At 52.7% G+C, this 18,239-nt stretch overlaps 2 protein-coding genes and 1 long non-coding RNA gene across 6 annotated transcripts in view; all 3 read right to left on the reverse strand.

Moving 5' to 3' along the window:
- The window catches only part of LOC122478600 (liprin-alpha-1-like), a 41,300-nt gene extending 30,932 nt beyond the window's left edge, over nucleotides 1-10,368 (reverse strand). For 3 of the 4 annotated variants that reach the window (XM_043572142.1, XM_043572143.1, XM_043572144.1), the window contains exons 1-3: nucleotides 9,842-9,903; nucleotides 6,883-6,962; nucleotides 3,612-3,759 (exon numbers count right to left, since the gene is read on the reverse strand). In XM_043572142.1, the coding sequence (XP_043428077.1) occupies nucleotides 3,612-3,759; nucleotides 6,883-6,962; nucleotides 9,842-9,862 (249 nt within the window). In that variant the 5' untranslated portion in view covers nucleotides 9,863-9,903. Of the gene's footprint in view, nucleotides 1-3,611; nucleotides 3,760-6,882; nucleotides 6,963-9,841 lie in introns of all 4 variants that reach the window. The other variant, XM_043572145.1, reaches the window with a different exon arrangement.
- A 1,632-nt stretch (nucleotides 10,369-12,000) lies between these two features.
- On the reverse strand, nucleotides 12,001-12,921 carry LOC122478602. The gene is made up of 3 exons (XR_006296112.1): nucleotides 12,805-12,921; nucleotides 12,519-12,575; nucleotides 12,001-12,409 (listed from the first exon to the last, which is right to left on the reverse strand). It is a non-coding gene; the product is annotated as an uncharacterized LOC122478602 (long non-coding RNA).
- Nucleotides 12,922-14,898: 1,977 nt separating this feature from the next.
- LOC122478601 (liprin-alpha-1-like) lies at nucleotides 14,899-15,966 on the reverse strand. Its single transcript, XM_043572146.1, has 2 exons — nucleotides 15,853-15,966; nucleotides 14,899-15,581 (listed from the first exon to the last, which is right to left on the reverse strand). Exons 1-2 carry the CDS (start codon nucleotides 15,904-15,906, stop codon nucleotides 15,366-15,368), a joined length of 270 nt encoding a protein of 89 aa, XP_043428081.1. The 5' UTR covers nucleotides 15,907-15,966; the 3' UTR covers nucleotides 14,899-15,365.
- Between the last annotated feature and the right edge of the window lie 2,273 nt (nucleotides 15,967-18,239).

The following is an 18,239-nucleotide window of genomic DNA, read 5'->3' on the forward strand; positions in this document are numbered from 1 at the left end:
AAGCAAGGATATGGAGAAAACAAACCCAAAAGGGAACAGGACAGGGAGCCACACTAGCGACCAGGCTATGAGGTGAGCAGAGACGGAGGGTTCCGGGAGCACACCCTCCCCTGTGTCACAGCGCAGTCCACACACAGGCCCCCGCCCAGCACTGGGTCCTGCCAGACTTGTGCCTATGGGCCATTTCAGTCTCAACCAAAACGGGAGGCTCCCGCCAGGCTGGGAAGTGCAACGCCCGTGCTGGCCCTGTCTGCATGGACCTGACGCCCACTGCCCGTACACCTAGACTTCATCCCCCAAAACCTCCAAAGAGCCCTCCAAGTAGCCATCAGTGAGCTGCGGGAGCAGGCCGTCCTGCCTGGGTGTTCATCACACGACCCTCTGTTCCTTGAGAAAGTCTTGCTACCGAAGAAAAGGCAGCACGAGCCAGCAGAATGCAGGGCGTGCTCTGTGCCCCGGCGCCGATGTGAGCTCCTGATCTCTGAGGACCGTGCACCGAGGGGCAGGGTGTGGACACCCCAAGGGCCATGAACCTTTCGCTGTCCTCCCTTACCAGGAGACCAAAGCAGGAAAAAAAGACGGTGATGAATACACCCCGGTCACAAAACAACCAGGGACCGAACTGGCACTTGAACGCAAGAATTCAACTGAACGGACACACCGTCTGTGCAGTGGAGGGGCTCCCCCAGCTGCCGCCCAGCTCTGTATCAGAGGCACGGCCCTGTCAGCGCATGGCTGGGAAGGTCTGGGATGGGGGTCCGGTCCAGGGAGCAAGGCATCCCAGTTATGAGGCGGACTCTCTGGTCGAGGGTTCCGTCCCGAGGCACGGCGCTTCCCCGTGAGAATGGGCACACCCACATCATTGTCCTCTGGACACAGGAGGTGGCCTGTCCCAGCGAGGGGCACTGTAAATGGGAGAAGGGCGCCCGAGCAAAGGTGGGGTACGTGGCAGAGTGGTGTCGTGGCCAGTGTTTGCCCTGCAAAGTGTCCTCATGCACAGGACCCAGGCTCTCAGGCTCTGGTTGCACATCTGGAAATGGGTAACCACACAAGCTGTGGCTCGCGGGGATGTCTGTGAGGGCCAGGTCACAGGATCCTAAACCACTGCACACACCAGGTGGCGAACCCTAAGAGCTCTCTGAATGCTGCTGGCTACGGCTGTCAAAAGTGGTGATCTCGAAATCGAAACTCTATGCCTCTGCTTCAGTAATTTCTCTTCCTAGAAACTTCTATGTCTCATGGAACTAAGTACGCAGCGCAGCGAGCAAGACACAAACGAGAGACAACGGTGAGCTCTGGTGGCCGTCGCAGGTACCGTGGAAACCGCACGCCGCGCTCGAGCTCCCAGTGGCTCCTGTACTTCCCCGCACACGCCAGCCGCTCGTCCTTACCCAGCTGTGGTGCTCACTGTGAAGAGACGGGCACTCTCCCCCACACCACACACAAACACAGCTAGGTTGCACTACGAAACACTTTCGCTTTCTCCGATGCTTCCTTACATCACTAGGCTGACAGAGGCATGCAAAGAAAGGAAGAGAAATCAGATTTACTGCACACTTGGAAGCTACAATTTCCAAGACCAAACGAGGCAAACATATTTTAAAGAGAACAACAGGACGGATATAATCGAGAGAAGATTTAGAAACAACCACGCCTGGAAGCAGCACTTTGTTCCACCACACATCTGAATGTAATAGGTTATTCGACATTTACCAGAGACACTACCAATTATCACTCAGGGATGGAAAACTCCATTATAACATACACGACTTATTAAAACATGGCATCTTGTAGAACAGAGACATCTAACAGGTGCCTATTCGAAACTTTCCTGTAACTGTTCTCCTTGTTGAAAACCAAGTTACACTTTTACAGTATCACCCTAGGGGATGCCGAAGTTCCCGCAACACCTTGGATAACACCAAACAAACCCACTCTGTTAATGCCCTGCTGGACGTGAATGTGAAATCCTGACCTAGAATTTGATTGACAACCTCTCACAAATCACTGTGCTGGTTACAGGAGGGTGTCCTGGGCAGGTACGTGATAAAAACGGGCTCAGGGGCAGGTGCCGGCTTCACGTTGTAGGAGTCCTGAGTTTCAGTGTAGAAGGCAGTACTTGTGCTCAGTAAGCCCATGAGATTTGGAGTCCTGAACACGAGTGTCGGCACCGCAAAGCGTGCTGTCTGTATCGAGCTTCCGTTCGTCTATGCTCAGTGCCTTATCTCTTTTGAAGAAACACTTCGTTTACAAATTATTATCTGGATCATACCCGTATCCACCTGTACTATACAGTGATACGCTAACGACAATTTATGACTATTGGGGCAAAACCCCACTCTCTAATGACAAATGAAGATACAGGAGAAACAACACGAGCCAGCCACGAGTGACCACAGACGCTCCAGGGCAAAACAGCAAAATGACAAAACACAAACCACAGAACTTTTACCCTGTGTCTCCTTCCAGCTAGCACTGCGTCTCTGCTCCCAACCAGAGTTCAAGTCCTCCAGAAAGCTGCCCCTACTGTGTCTACACAGACTCTGGAACTCTGGCGAGTGGGCTTTAGCGCAAGGGCTCCTGGACCAGACCACCGTGGTCCTCGGCCTCCACCTTGCCTGGCCCCACCCAGCACGACCAGGCCACCGGGCTCCCTTTCCCTGAGCACCTGGCTCACTGAGACCAAGCTCACCGCTTGGTCTCTGCCAGTTCTGTCTCTCTCTCTCCACTGCCACACTGGGCAGTGCCCAGAGAGCCACCCTTGCACTCTGGGGCTATCCACAGGTGCCCATCTAGGGACTTGTCAATCATCTGTCAAACAGAAATAGATAACTAACACACATATCACCTTTTACTTCCCATTCGCTGCTGGTCTCCCCTCACTACACTGTGCACACATAGGGGTGCAGGCCTCTCCTCTGACTTTTTATCTATTTATTGTTTTCTTTGTTTTATTTCAAGTGGGGGAGGAGCAGAGAGAGGGAGAGAGAGAGAATCCCAAGCAGGCTCCAGGCGCGGTCAGCGCAGAGCCCCATGCGGGGCTGCGGGGCTCCGGGTCTCGATCTCACAAACCCAGAGATCGTGACATGAGCAGAAATCAGCAGTCGGACGCTTGACCGACTGAGCCACCCGGCGCCCCTCATCTGGGTTTTTCAGTCATGCTGCACCCTAGCTCTGGGACGATATCTGCACCAAACTTGTTCCATGACTACAGGTGCTCAAAACTTACACAAATATATAAAAATATACGCGGCTGAAGAGACAAAGGACAAAAGTACTTAAACTCCAAAGGTGAATTCTTTGTTGTTTAAGGATGAATACACATGTTCATTTAACCTTCGTTAGCGTTTCAAACCCTTACTACTTTGCATTGTGCTGTGCTTAACACTAGGTCCTATCTGAATCCACATTGCTACTTTACACAAAGAAAGAACAAAAGCTCTCAAAAGTAAATTCTAAGGCAGCAAAAGAAGAATGGGGGAAGGGGAAAAGAGAAAGCAGCCTATCAGTCCTTTAGTTCCAGAAGAGCCTCACAGACAGAGGAAAAGGCAGGAGACATTGGAGCAGGCAGGTGGGTCCCACGAGAGCCCCCAGAGGATGGAGGTCCTTGCCTTGGAAGGCTCATGTCGCAGACGGGCCACACGGCCTTTCCGGTGGCGCCGCAACACCGCGCTGCTGCTGCTGCTGCTGCTGCTGGCATCCGTGGGGCTGTCCGCCAGACGGAACCTGGAAGCTGGGATGCTGCCGACGTGCGTCCGCCTGAAATACGGAGGAAAACAATCAAACAAACACGCACACACACACCAAGGTTGTTATCTAAAGAAAAGTGGACTTTGTCAGCCAGGCCAGAACCCATCCATTGGGAAAATGAGGTCAGAGAAAAAGGTCTCCAAGGAAGGCGTCTTTGCCCCTGGCTCCAGTGCAAGCCCGCTAGCCGGGCCCTGTGGAGACAGGGTCTCCCGGGCCCAGCAGGTGCAACGCATCCCCGCGGCCCAGACGTCCCCGAGGTGGAGCAGCGCCTGCCCCCAGTCAAGCTGTCGTCCTGCGTGTCTGCACCACCTCCTGCCCAACTGACCGGAAAGCACTCCTATACGTCCCTCTGGCCTTCACCTGCCATCGGCCCACGTGTGCCAAGGCCCTTGCTGTGATGCCAGGTGACCCCAGGTTTTCCTCCACCAGCCACTATCGGGCGCCCCAGGGGCAGTCGCAGCAGGATCCTCGGGAACCACACCTCGCAGCTCCCGTACACAGGAGGTGGCAATGCGCCCGGTGTTTCCAAGGCAAAAGCGTCTCTGGCCTCTGTGCAGTTAGACTAACAGACAAATGTCCCCCTTGGCCACAGAAGTCTCCAGAAAAGTTCCATGGAGCCCCGAGCCCCTAGGGTGGAGTCACTTAATTGGGCTGTCAGCTGCTCCCCTCAGCAAAGGCTCTGGGCACGAAGCTCTGGGCAGCAGCTGTGAAGGAGCACCGGCCAGCCCACGTGCCCGGCCTCAGCCACGGGCTCACCCTCCACACTTGAACCCTGCACGGGAGTCCAGTGGCTCCTTGCTCTCTGGAAAAGAAGAGAGGCTGCCTTCCATTTCACCAATCCTTATGGTCTCGGGAGACAGAACACGCCCATCTGATTCACATCAACTAGAGAGGGGGCCCCTGGCGTCACCCCTTGTGGCCTGGAGACAGAGCCACCACGACAGGGCGTCTCCTCTGTGGTGCTTCAAGCTCTTCTCTGCGGCCTTTCAAGAAACGTCATTGACACGTGCTGCCTCAGGGTACTGATTGCTTCTAAGACAGCCAAGTCGGGACTGCCCGCTGGCCACAACCACCTTCCCCTCCTCTGGTCCCCCCATTCCCAGAACAACTGCTCACCTGAGCTCAGGTGGTCTAGCTTCACCGCTGTGCGGCCACGACACATCGCCAATCGGGGAGAGCCACACACGCCACCCCGCATGGGACCTGGCATGGTTCATGGCTCCACTGAGGTTCGCGTGTGTCCCCTGACTCTGACACCCTATCTCAGGCTCCCTGGCTCCCGACCCCACCACCCTGCACCCAGTCCTATCCCAGAGCTCTCTCCCATCTGCCCCGCCTGCGTGTGGAAGTGGGTCTGACACCTTTCTTTTCCTCTGCAACCCAGACCATGTCATCTTGCTAGAGGACGACACAAACAGAAGACGTGGCTATGAGGTCGTGCCAGGAGGGCTCAGCTTTCCAGCCTGCCTGCCGCCTTCCCAGTCTCGTCCCCACGGCCTCTGGCCACTCACGGCGACACAGCTCCCAGCAGCCTCTCTTCTGCCACCAGACGAGAGAGCACTTTGGGAGATGGCTTCAAACAGACCCTGTTCCTCAGCCGGTCTCCTGCCCGGAGTCTTCTGACCACAAGGCCACCTGTGACCGCGGCCAATGCCTCCGCAACCACGGGAGCACTGCGATCCTCTCTATCTTTCTCCTTGGCCAGCTCACCTCAGGCGGGTGACGGGCGTGGACGTCCCTCTTATGGCAACTGCCCCACGGTGCCACCCTCCAGGGGCCTGCACAGCCCCTTCCCTTGAGAACTCCAACATGCACTCGAGTGGCCTGCACCGCATCCACTGTTTGCTCCCTTGGCCTCCTCACACATACCCGTCTTCAAGCCCTGGAATGGTGACACTCAGCACACTGGTGTCTTGCTGGCGAGGATCTCCGTCAGCCAACCAAGAGGCTGCTCTGTGCCTGGATCTTCCTGGGTGCTTCTCTCTCTGGACACACATTCGCTGTGCCACCAGTAGTTCCGTGGACAGGGAGGGCCGCTTGTGACTCTACCTGCACTGACTTCTCTCTCCTACAAGCAGGCTCAACAAGGACAGCCACAGCACACCCTCGACTCTCCCGAGAGCCCCCGTCGGCAGCCGCACAGACCCCAGTGAGGCCTGAGTGGGCCTGCCTTTGGAGCAGGAGCCTCCTTCCTGCACCTAAGGGGGCCCAGTCAGCTACTCGAGGCACTGTCACACCAGAATGACTCTCACATGGTACCCATTTCCTACAAAGAAGCAAGCAAACCTTTTAATACCTCGCTGACAATTACTGTCTGCAGGACGCAGCTCACAAGCCGGCTGACCCACTCCCTCACAGGCGACTCACCAACGTCCCAACAGAGTTACAGCGATTACATGTCATTCTCCAGTCTTTTCAAACATATAAGAAACTGCGAGCACTGCGCTAACCCCACCAATGTCAAGGTGACCTTCACAACCATGGCCACGTGTGCACTCCCATGGTGACCCCACTGGCGTTGCGGAAGGGACCATAGCTTCCAGGGATGCTGGGCCGAACCTGGCACGCTGGACCCCTCCTAGCCCCACACCATCACTGCCACACTCGGTGGAGGGAGGCCGCAAAGAAACCCACCCAAACACGAACAGAACTTGCCCTAACTTCCACTCCTCCTCCCATGGCTGCGAGCTCTGTCATGCCTCCCGGTCTCCTGAGATTCCAAACCTAACCTCTGGAATGAGGTTGTACTTCTCCCTCTTGCCAACTACTAAGCTACCGGCTCCCTGAGCTACATCCAGTCACTCTGCCCATTCGGCCAAAGGATTCCTCTGGAAGATACACAGCAGGTGCCAACATAGGTGTTTGTGAGGTGGTTCATGTTAGGCACGGTGAAGGGCAGTGTCCCCCCCAGCCCCGCCCCATCATCAGTTAGCCGGTCCCTGGAAAATGGATCGCGTCAGACTACAACACACTCAGGGTTATTGTGTGTAACTCTGATCCGGTTCGGGTCATACCATAGCACACCCACGGTTCTACTTTGGAACCATGAGCTGGTTCACGTCATACTGGTGACAGAGGGAAGCCGCCCCCAGCCGCATCTCAAACAGATCTGTGAACCGGGAAGTGTCATACCCGTGGTGAAGCGAAGAGCCTCTCACTCTTGCCCGCTTTAATATGGCCCTCAGTGCTTCCAAGTTCCGTAGAAGGTGATCCTGCAAAGCAGCAAATGACAAGGACACTCACTGCAAGCAAGGTTAACTAGTCTTTGCATCAGGAGTCCGTTCAACACAGAGCACAAACTGGTAGTGGCCAGAGGAGAGGAGAGTAGGGGCGGTGGGCAAAAGAGATGATGGTGATTACGAGGCATCAGCATCCAGATATCAAATAAGGCCGTCACGGGGATGAAAAGCACAGTACAGGGAATACGGTCTGTGATACCCTAAGGACTCTGTATGGTGACACACGGTGACCACAGTGATGGTGACGAGCAAAGAGTCACGTGTGCAATTGTTGAAACCGTATGCTGTCTACTTGAAACTGATACAACACTGTAGGTTCATTAGAATTCAAGAACAAATGGAAAACACTACTAGCATCAAGTGTGCTGAAATGCTGACCATCATAACCACGATGGGTAAATTCAGCAGTTACAAACCCCAAGACCATTCTCTCCAAGAGTCCTCCAGGAAACACCCAGATCACCAAGTGAACGTCCTAAACCCTACTGAACAGTTAGGTCTCAGGCATAGCAAGGTTACAGAGGAGAAACACCGAGCCACTAGGACTTCTTCCTAATTATGTAGAGAGGAGCAGGACTTTCTGGGCGGTGGGGGAATAGCCCTTCTGTGCAATAGGCACGTGCTCCGTCGTGGACCCTCTGCAGCCCAGCCTCACGTCTGCACACGCAGCACCAGGGAGCAAACCGACGAGGAGCTTCGGTCACACAACTAGCCCCTAGGCAGTGCCGTCCCAGGCCGGAGACACCGCCGCACGTGGCTAACTGAGCGCCCAAAATGGGGCTGGTCCCAACCACAGGGGATGGCACTGTGAGATGCCCCGTGGGTTGCAAGGACTGAATGTGGAAAAACATTGTAGAGTAGCTCCTTCATGTCTACACTATTTACATGATACAATAACATGTTGCTTGCATCAGGCTGCATGAAAACTAAACATCACCCGTCTGTTTGACCATTGCAACGTTTTTTTTTTTTAATTTATTTTTGGGACAGAGAAAGACAGAGCATGAATGGGGGAGGAGCAGAGAGAGAGGGAGACACAGAATCGGAAACAGGCTCCAGGCTCTGAGCCATCAGCCCAGAGCCCGACGTGGGGCTCGAACTCACAGACTGCGAGATCGTGACCTGGCTGAAGTCGGACGCTTAAGCGACTGTGCCACCCAGGCGTCCCTGTTTGACCTTTTCAAATGCAGCCTCGAGAACCCTTGGGATGACACCCGTGTCACCTGTTACCTTCCTGCTGGGCTACGCTGCACTCAACGAAAGGTTTACGCGAACATTTTCGCTTTCGAGCGAACCCCCGAAGGGACTCAGAAATCTGAACCCCATAGGCTGCTCGGCTCCAACTCCGCCACATGCGTGCCATTCAGACTTGCGAGCGTGGGGCCGCTCGAAAGCACAGTGGTGGCTCGCCTTGGAGGAAGTGTGAGCCCCAGAGGTCCCCTGCTCCTTTCCAGTCTCAACCGATCACTGAATGATTGAGAGATGGAAATACCTTCTCACGTTGCGTTTCTTATAACTGTTTTTTCAGATTGCCAACTTCTCCTAACAGAGTCTTCTGAGAAAGGTACACACAGTCCTTTAGTGTTGATTCTTTCAAACGTTCCACATGCTAGAGCATGCCGACGTTTCTCTTTACCATAACGCAGCACCACAGACAAGGCATGGAGCGGATGGCCATACCAACGAACCGGGTCACATGACCACAGAGTGAAATGCTGTCTGTGAAACTGCAGTAACAGCCTTTACTCATACTTTGTCCATGTACAATTTCTTCACGGATCACTGTCTGACTGTAAGTATGACAAGTTCCTAAGTTTACTTGCAGCAGGTACACTGGTTTGTACTAGCTTTTAGGGTCTGTGATGCCTCAGTCACTTGGGAAACCTGACCTAAGTTTCGTACATATACTTCCAATCTCACATACAACTTTCTACCGAAAGGCTGGCCCCAGTGATCAAGGTAGAACCTCACGTGGGGTATAATAACGCACCTCATAATGGGTTTTACCCAAAACAAGTGTGTCGTGTAATTAGCATTGCTCACTGGTGTCTCCAAGTGCCAATCTTAGGGAAGATTCTGGGCTCATCTACAGGGACACAGGTGTCACCAGAACCGGTAGTATCAGGTCCGCATCCAACTGTCCCCACCAGAGCTTCTCTCACAGAGATGCTATGATACTGCTTCCCTCCCGTTACACCTCAAGTGTATCCGTTATGATGGTGTGAGAGTCCAGGCTTCGACTCTTTGCAACCCAGATGAAAAGAGGGAAGGCAGGAGATGGAACAGGAGAAACTCTGTTTTCAGCTGGTTAAATGCCTGACAGAACTGCGCACTCCTACCGGTCGTTCTGGACAAAAGAGGTAGAAATTAGCTCCCCAGACAAGAACCAGGCTGAAGGTTCCAGCACAGGGGTGGCAAACGAGGGCCTGCCGACCACATCCAGCCACCGCCGGGTCCTCTCAACAAAGGGTTATCGGCACACGGCCCCTCCCCTTAGTTATATACTGCCTATGGCTGTTTCTGTGCCCATCTTTGATTAGCATGAAGCTAGCTTACTCCTTACGTCTCAGTTAGGAAAAGCCTAAAATACTCACTCTCGGGCCCTCCCCAGACCATACTCCTCTTCTAGACAGTGAGACGCACCTTCCCGCACACATACGTCGGGCAGGGACAGGACACTGGGAACTTAACGTAGGCAGTGGGTAACAGCCTGCAGTTTTTCCACGTGAAAGAATCATTTCTACTTTCTGCAGTGGCTGTTAGCCTCTGCTCCACGCTGCTCCTCAGGATCACAACGTGAGCGTCTCCTCTGTGAGGATGGGGGCACTCAGCCGCTGTCTCTCATGCCCTACCTTATCTTCCGCAGCAGCCATTCTCTCTTTTAGATGACGCTGAAGTTACTTCCAACAACTTAGCTTCCTCAGCAGCACAGTGTCCAAAGACAAAGGGTCGGGCTACACGGCTGACCAGGGACAGGAGACAGGACAGGCGAGAAAAGAAACGGAGACTTGGCATGCAGATCACAAAGGAGGAGAGGCTCTGTTGGAGCCTGGGCCTGTGGGCGCCCAATGCCGCCTGCCCGACTTGATGGCAGCCTTGAGGGCCATTATCCCGTGACGAACCCACCCCCCTTCCCACTGGGACCCTCACTGCACTGGAACCGGTGACACAGAAGCACCGACAGGCTCCCTGCTACAGGTTCCCTCAGCCCAGGTTCCGGAAGGATGGACTGGCTGCCCAGTCATGTGCTCCCTCGTCCTGTGTGCATCACTCGATCCCAGCACAGACTACATCATGTCTGGAAACTACCTCTTCAACTGCTGCCTTCCTCTGTGGGTGGTGAGGGCTGTGAGAGCTGGGAGGGCAGGGACTGTGTCTGGCACGTTCCTCGACTCTATTTGTGGAACCCCCGAGTGAATTCCTTAAAGATTTATTTCTTAAAGGGGTGTCTGGGTGGCTCAGTCAGTCGGGTTCTGACTCTTGGCTTCAGCTCAGGTCATGAACTCAAGGTTTGGGCGTTCGAGCCCTGGGTCAGGCTCTGTACTGATACCATGGAGCCTACTTGGCATTCTATCTCCTTCGTTCTGCCCCTCCCCTGCTCATGTATGTGCCCATGCTCGCCCTCTCTGTCTGTGTCAAATAAATGAACATTTAAGAATTTTTTAAATAAACACGATTGTGTTTAAAAGAGGATAGGATTTTCTCATTTCTCGGAAAAATTCTATGCTTTCTTTGTTTTTTTTTTTTCCTTCGGTAAGCTCTACACCCAACGGGGAGCTCAGACTCATGACCCTGAGATCAAGAGTCCCAAGCTCCACTGACTGAGCCGGCCAGGCACCCCTGTCCTTCTCTTGCCCAAGGCTACTATCTTGAGTTTTGAGTCGCTGACTTAAGTCTGAAAAGCAGTGAGTCTTAGATGCAGCCAACGGCAAACAGCACACGTCGGACAAAACCGGAGGGAACAAAACTGGGGATGATGCCTGCCGTTTGAAAAGCATTCCAATCTCAGACAAAGTAGCACCGAAAACAGATCTCAGCTGGTTCGCGGACTTTGGCACGCCGACGTTACCGGTGAGAAATGAGATACAAGAACGGACCGCCATGAAAATGACATTCCCACCATGGGACCCAGAAGGAAACGGGGGCCCCACCTTGCAGAGGGTGGCCACCCTCTGGGCCGGCTCGGCTTCCACCTCAGGCAGCGACTTGGCCTTCCTCGGGGTCTGCTGCAGCCTCCGCTCCGCCACCTCCAGGCGCTCTTGCAACTGGCGGTTTTGATCCACAGTCTAGGAAATGAAGGCAAAGCATCAAAGTGTAGCAAGTCTTCTCTCCGTTTCCATTTTTAATAAAGTGAAACAAAATCTGAATGCAGAGATCTGCTGTTAGTTCTGACCGAAGCCAACAGTTTGGTAGGTGCTTCAGAGTAAACCTTTCCTTTCTGCAAGGAGTCACCCACGGCCTTGGTCCTCCTTTCACTACGCAAAACATGTCTTGCCAAACTCTTTGCTCTTCTTCAGTATCTTCAAAGAAGTCTTTCCAAAGACAAAGTTCCCACACATTAAAGAAAACCCATCTTCTGGAGGAGCTTGCTCGTTCTTCCTGACCAGTTAAGGAGAGAAGGGTGAGGTCCTAACCCTTCGTAAACATATTTATACTGTGGTCCGAGGGCTCGCTACATAGGACATTCTGAGGTGGGCACATCAGCCAGCACAGAGCTTCTGAGAGCATGCCTGATGCCAGTTGAGTTCTTTTTGGAAGTGTACCATTATTCAACAAAAACACTCTCCCTCTTGACCAAAAACGTGGAAACCTTCAACGTGGAAAAGTTAGACACGAGATTTTTTGTTAAAGGACTTGTAGGGAAGCCGAGGTGGCTCAGTCGGTTAAGCGTCCACCTTCGGCTCAGGTCATGATCTCATAGCTCATGGGGTCAACCCCGCCTCGTGCTCTGTGCTGACAGCTCAGAGCCTGGAGCCTGCTTTGGATTCTGTGTCTCCCTCTCTCTCACTCTGGCTCCCTTTCTCAAAAATAAATAAGCATTAAAAATATATAAAGTCATTTTAAAAATCACGTACAAGGTGAGGTTTTTGCAAGGTTAACGTTTGTTCCCACAGACTCCTTCCATCTTCTGTGTGCATATAGCTCTGTGTGTATATACAGACCGCGTATCATGCTTTAAAACCCTCCAAAATAAATCACATGCTGTACACATAGTATTTCGTGATCTGCCCTTTACACTCATGCTTTGGAACATGTTACGTGCTCTCAAACAGCATTCCTCGATGTCATTTTAATGGCTTCCTAGTATTTCACTTTGATTATCATGTTGGGTCGACTGACACATTTGACAAACACACCAGACAAAGCTCTCTCTGTTTCCAAGAAGCTGGATGTGGTGTTCCTGTTCAATGCCGGATGACCTGAGACAACCAAGGAAGAGACGTGCTGCTTCCCAAAGCACAGGGTCTCACATCCTCACGCCAGACTGTGCTTCTGCCCCTGCCATTCCCCCCGATCTCAGGTACTAACCAAAATGGCCAGCTGCCTACACATTCCCGGCCACTCCCTGCTCCTTTGGAAACAGTGCTAACAGGCAACAGAGTAACGTGCATGTAAGACAAGACAAAGAAGGAATCAAGGAGGGGAGCCCCATAACATGCTTCCATAAAATTCGAAAGAATTAAACCCTGGACGTTGAAGTAACCCCGCTGGTCAACACAAGATTCTAAGATCCTAAAACCTTGACATTGACACTTGGTCCTTAACTTGACTTGTAATTAATAAAAGTGGAATGAAGTTCAACGAAACCAACGACCTGTCGATGCAGAGAGTCCTTCTTTGCGATCTCGTTTTCAAGTTTATCCTTGAGGTCGTGCAGAGAGGTGGCTTTGTGCTGTGCCCTGAGGCAGCGCTTCTCAAGGGTAGTGATCCTGTCTTGCATGTCTTCCTTCTGGGCCACGGCCTACAGCAGGTATTTCAGAGGGAAAACAGGGAAAGAATTAGCGTACGACACATTAACACGCTCCAGACACAAAAACCGGGCGAAATCCTCATTTTCCAAACAAACAGAAAAGTAGCATCCTCGGGGTACCTGGGTGGCTCAGCCGGTGTCGCTTTGTGAGTTGGCGCCCGCCCCGTGTCAGGCTCTGTGCCGACAGTGCGGAGGCTGCTCAGGATTCTGACCAGTTTCCCAGGCTTATTCTTTCCCATGTGTTCAAAGACAAACGGATAATAAAGTCTCCCGGAAATCACCTCGGTTGCCTCCGGACACCGTTGAGCTTTCCACAGAACAGCGACTTGCCTCTGGAGGCACACACCATGAGACAACCATCCTTTTTCCGGGGAAAAGGTGGATGAAATCTCATCCAATTACCACAGAGTTGAAGCAGCAGTGTTAACAAATGGAAGCCAAACTCCACCTTTCATATAACTGGAAGTCATCTTCTATAGCCTAACCCTGTAACAACATTGTATCCCATGGTATCTGACACTGCCAATGGAACCAGAACGTCCTGCCCTGCTTTTCTTGTCCAACACGGGAAAGATTCCTCTTCCAGCCCTCCGTGTTTACTAAGCAATTTATGTCAGCAGTCTCAAGAGTGAAAATGATGAGTCCTAAGAAATGATTTCCTAAATTCTCTGCATCTTGAACTCTGCTGAGGGGTCTCTCCCCACCTTTGCCAAACAACAACTTCACTGAACAGGTTCTATAATTTCTGCAAATACTTTTGTTTTAAATTCTGACACGATCTCCCCCACACTAGGGTACTAAACAGACTGCTCGTGCACTTACACCCTCAAGGGTCTGACAGGGTGTTCCGAGGTGGCATTTCCGGGCTGGGGGTGGGGTGGGCGGGGACTGTCCGCAAAGGGTCAGCTCACAGTGACAGGAGGAGGCACAGAGAAACCATCCTACCCTTACTAGTTTCTGTGACAATGATCAGATTCCCATCGACGTCCACACGTGCAGAAGCGGCCGCACTCCTCCATGACCTTACACCAGAACCAGCGGGCTGCGCCTCGCTCACTCTGACCGCCACGACCAGGGGCACGGAACCCCTGGGAGGAGGGCAGGGCGGCAGAGGTGGCCGTGACGGCCCCTGGCAAAGCCGCCCCCGCAAGGCCGTGCCCCCGGAAACGACCTGGCAGCACCACGCTGGTTCCTACGTGCCGAGTGTGTTCCCAAAACGGACCGAGAGCATGGCATGGGCCAAGCTCAGGTGGCCCACACTCCACACCCGAGGCCACTCCGCCGCCTGCCTGCCAGGCCTCTGCAGGGGAGAGCCCAGGGAGGACAGATTCCACCACACAGACGGGGAGGCAGCCCGCCCAGGCCCCGGAGTCACGTCCCGTTCTGCTGCTACTTCTACCAAACTCCAAACGTTCAAAACCCGTGGGAGACGAAGGACACACGGGGCAAGGCCGAACCAAACACCCCACGTTAGGCTCGACGATGGCGTGGCCATTTCAACTGACACTCACTTCACGGACATCTCTTTGTAATATGGTGTTCCTTGCTTCAGAAAGGATGAGGTCTTTCCTTGAGGTGTCTAGGTCCTCTTCCAGCTTGGCCACGAGAATGCACAGGGTAGTCAGGAGCTCTTTCACCTGGCTCTGCACCTTTGACACTCAGAAAGGGAAGCAACATGTGAGGGCCCCCACTGCTAGTCTTCCTATGTTGTTTTTTTTTTTCAATGTTTATTTATTTTTTGGGGGACAGAGAGAGACAGAGCATGAACGGGGGAGGGGCAGAGAGAGAGGGAAACACAGAATCGGAAACAGGCTCCAGGCTCTGAGCCATCAGCCCAGAGCCTGACGCGGGGCTCGAACTCACGGACCGCGAGATCGTGACCTGGCTGAAGTCGGACGCTTAACCGACTGCGCCACCCAGGCCCCCCGTGTTGTTTTAAAAACAATGGATAAAAAGGAAACCCCCTCCAATCAAATCCTGGGATGATGTCTGGAGCTGAACTCTGCGTGTGGCCCCTAATTCTTCTACGAAACTACACCCCTCCAGTGCCACACGTAACTGCTCTCTCACCTGGAAACAAAGGGATTGAGTTGGTACACAGAGGTGTTTCATTAGTCCTTACTATACAGTTACTCTAAGACCCCCTCGCCTCAAAGAACATGACAGAATGCTGGTAAGCTTTTTCACGGATGCTCCTGTTCACAAACTTGCTTGTTAACCGCTTTCAATTTTACATTCGAGACAAATCTTCCCCGAAATAAATTACATTATGCAATTTGTACTAGCCAATGGATACACACAACATTTCCACCAACTACTGCTTTTTAACCATACAGACCTGTCTTCTTACAAGAATTCAAGAAGATGAAAAGGAAACTCCAGTCACACAAACACACAAAGTGTGCCTAGAACACACAGCATGTGCACAAATTGAGAACCGCTGTGGCTAGGCACACCATTTCAGCCTCGGTTTTGTCCTTCTCCAATATGGAGTTGAGGACCTTGAGCACCTCCGCCTCACTGGACACGCCGGCAGGAGTCTTCGCCTGTCGCCGTATGACTGTTTTTTGAAGAGCTCTCTCGTGCCTGGAGACGAGGAACTCCAAATGTTCCAGCAGCACCTGGTGGGAGAGGCAAAAGGAAAACCGTGTTTCAAGAACACCTTCAATTCCGGGCCTCAAGTTCACCAAATGCAAAACCAAGTCTGAATCCCTTCAATTCAGATCCCAGGTAGGGAGCCACCCCCTCGAATGTGTGAAAATAGCCTTACTCCTCCTCACGGATCAAACAAGGTTTGAGAACAATAGGTCCCAGCCAACTCCACGGGGACATGTGGACAAGGGGCATGAATGGTGTCCTGTGTTTAAAGACACTGGCAGTGCGCCTACTGACCCTGGTGTTGTTTCTCTCCGCCTTCAGGTTGGCGATCTCCTCCTCTCTCTGCATTGAGCTGCTCCCTGCAGGTGTGGAGCTCTGCAGCGAGAGCTGCACACTCCTGGGGTCGGAGAGGGGACAGAAGTGGAGAGACACAGGGGGTCTTTACCAGAGCACACCAGGCCTCCGTGGCCCTCCAGAGTCCCAGCACCCACCACCCTCAAGTAGCATCACACACACCAGTCCCCTCCTCACCACCCACAGGAGTCCCGGGGATTTTCGGAGGGACCGACACTCAAGGGGACAGACGTTTTCAGGTGCCTGGCAGGTCTAGGACTCAGGAACTCTGCTGACTCGGGAGCAACAGGCCGAGAAGCCTCCTGCCCATCCTGCAGCCTCTGGCCTCGTCTGGCAAGCAGGCTTGTGGAGCGGCAGTGGGGAAAGGCTGACGGTCCTCAAAAGCTGCTGTCTTGGCCTGAACCCCTGGCTCAATCAGACTCAACCCTACCCGATGGACTTTTCAAAAATGATGGTAGGACTCTTGACGAAAGGGCGAGTTTACGACTTCTTTCCATAGGCAAGCAGGAAATATTATGGAGGAAGGGTTTCTGAGGATAGTGATGCCAGGGCCCACCACCCCGCGTGGGGCTTCTCTCCCACCAATACTGAGTGCCTGCCCAGGACATGGCGTACAGGTGGGCTCCAAGGAGGTGGACGCACACTCTCCAGTCAGTCGAGCGCAGAGCCCGGTGCAGGGCTCAATCCCTGAACCATGACATCATGACCTGAGCTGAAACCAAGAGTCAGACGCTTAATGCCCTGAGACACCCAGGCGCCCCAGAGCTTTGGTCTCTGTAGGACAGACGAGGGGATAAACGTTCACTTAACAACTGACATTCCAAATAAAGAGAGTTGTTGATTTCAGCAATTCTAGAAAATCCAAGTACAAACTGGTGACATACTTCAATTTCTTTCATAAATTAACCCTTTCCAAATCAACGGAATGTTACCACAGAACTGACCACGTTCCTTGCAATCTGACTTGACAAGGTGAACCCACAGAAGCCTATCTGATCCTTGAGGTAGGACTGTGCAGGCCCATTTCTATGTGGGGATTTTTGTTCCAATAAATACATTGGAAACTTTTCTGGAGATGTGTGACATTTGGAAAGACTGGCAGATGAGCTGAGCAGCTACGAAGTATCAAAACTAGTAAGTAAACGGGAGGCCACGAGTGCATGAAATATACGCAGATACTAGGCTATTAGAGCATTTCCTCTCCGAAAACATACACAAACCTACTCTAACAAGATAAAACGTATCATTTTGCACACAGAAACTGACCGTACCTACATGGTGCCATTTGCAGTCAAGAGAAAGGCAAACCAATGTGGAGACGCAGGATTAAGTCCTAACCGCATAACACAAGCTGTAGCAGACGCTGTCCTCTGGGGGAAGTGTGCACCACCTCCTGTTGCTATTGAGGTCCCCTCAAGTGTTGCACGAATCCATGAATCTCCTACTCAGCTCTTGGTAAGCACTTCCTTTCTCCAGTAAATCAAGCACCACAGGAGAAGTGATTTCTCAGGGTTCCTGCATCATTTTCACCATGTTAAGGGCAATACCATGAACCTTAATTACATCCTGGGACCCATTTGAAGTGTCCCCAGGGATGCTGGACGTGCTCCCGCGATGCAGAGAAGACTCATGGTATGACAAGAAAAGGCTGAATGGCCTGACATGTCCTGAGGTCCACAGCTGCAGCTGCCAGCCGGCCAGCGTGAGGACCATGGAGGCACAAAGAAAGGGAAATTCTCGAAGCTCTCGCTGCGGCTACCCCAGCACACGCAAAAACCTGGTGCTATTTGTGAGACATCTTTGTGTCTCGTGTGGAAGATGTGGCATCTCTGTGGATGTAGGACTGCTGTGAGACGGGCACACCTGCAGACTCAACTCAAACTGCAAGACAAGTGAAGACCTGACATCACGACGTAAGGCAGAAGGAAGGGAAAGATCGAAAACTGGCACATTTCAATGCAGGCACAGGATAGCTTGGTGATTTTAGAAAGGGGTTTGGCTTTGAAAATGGTCCAGACGATAGGAGAAGCAGCTTCCACCACGAAGAAGAAGGACACAGTTTCCCAGACGCCCGAGAGAAGATTGCAGAGAAGCAGGAACTACCATCCACCGCATGTCAACCACTCCAACACAAAAAGTGAAAACCCAAGAAAATCAGTTGAGGAGACCATGGCTGCCTGCACAGGTTTTTCATGCAGAAGGAGGTGCCCTGTCGGGGGGAAAATGCCACAAACGACATTTATTCATGAGAAAGACAAGTGAGCACCAAGATGTTGGGTAGGAAGGGGTGAAGCAGCGACCGAATGAGCGATCAGGCGGGGGTGTGA

This window comes from Prionailurus bengalensis, unplaced genomic scaffold (assembly GCF_016509475.1).
Source record: "Prionailurus bengalensis isolate Pbe53 unplaced genomic scaffold, Fcat_Pben_1.1_paternal_pri Un_scaffold_101, whole genome shotgun sequence".
NCBI classification, from domain to species: Eukaryota; Metazoa; Chordata; class Mammalia; order Carnivora; family Felidae; genus Prionailurus; species Prionailurus bengalensis.

Bases quoted from the DNA above. Each gene is read 5' to 3' on its own strand.
- LOC122478601 (XM_043572146.1), bottom strand. From the start codon at position 15,906: ATGCAGAGAGAGGAGGAGATCGCCAACCTGAAGGCGGAGAGAAACAAC. The intron at 15,582-15,852 runs GTCAGTAGGCGC...CTCTCCCACCAG, and splicing joins CGGAGAGAAACAACACCAGG to GTGCTGCTGGAACATTTGGA.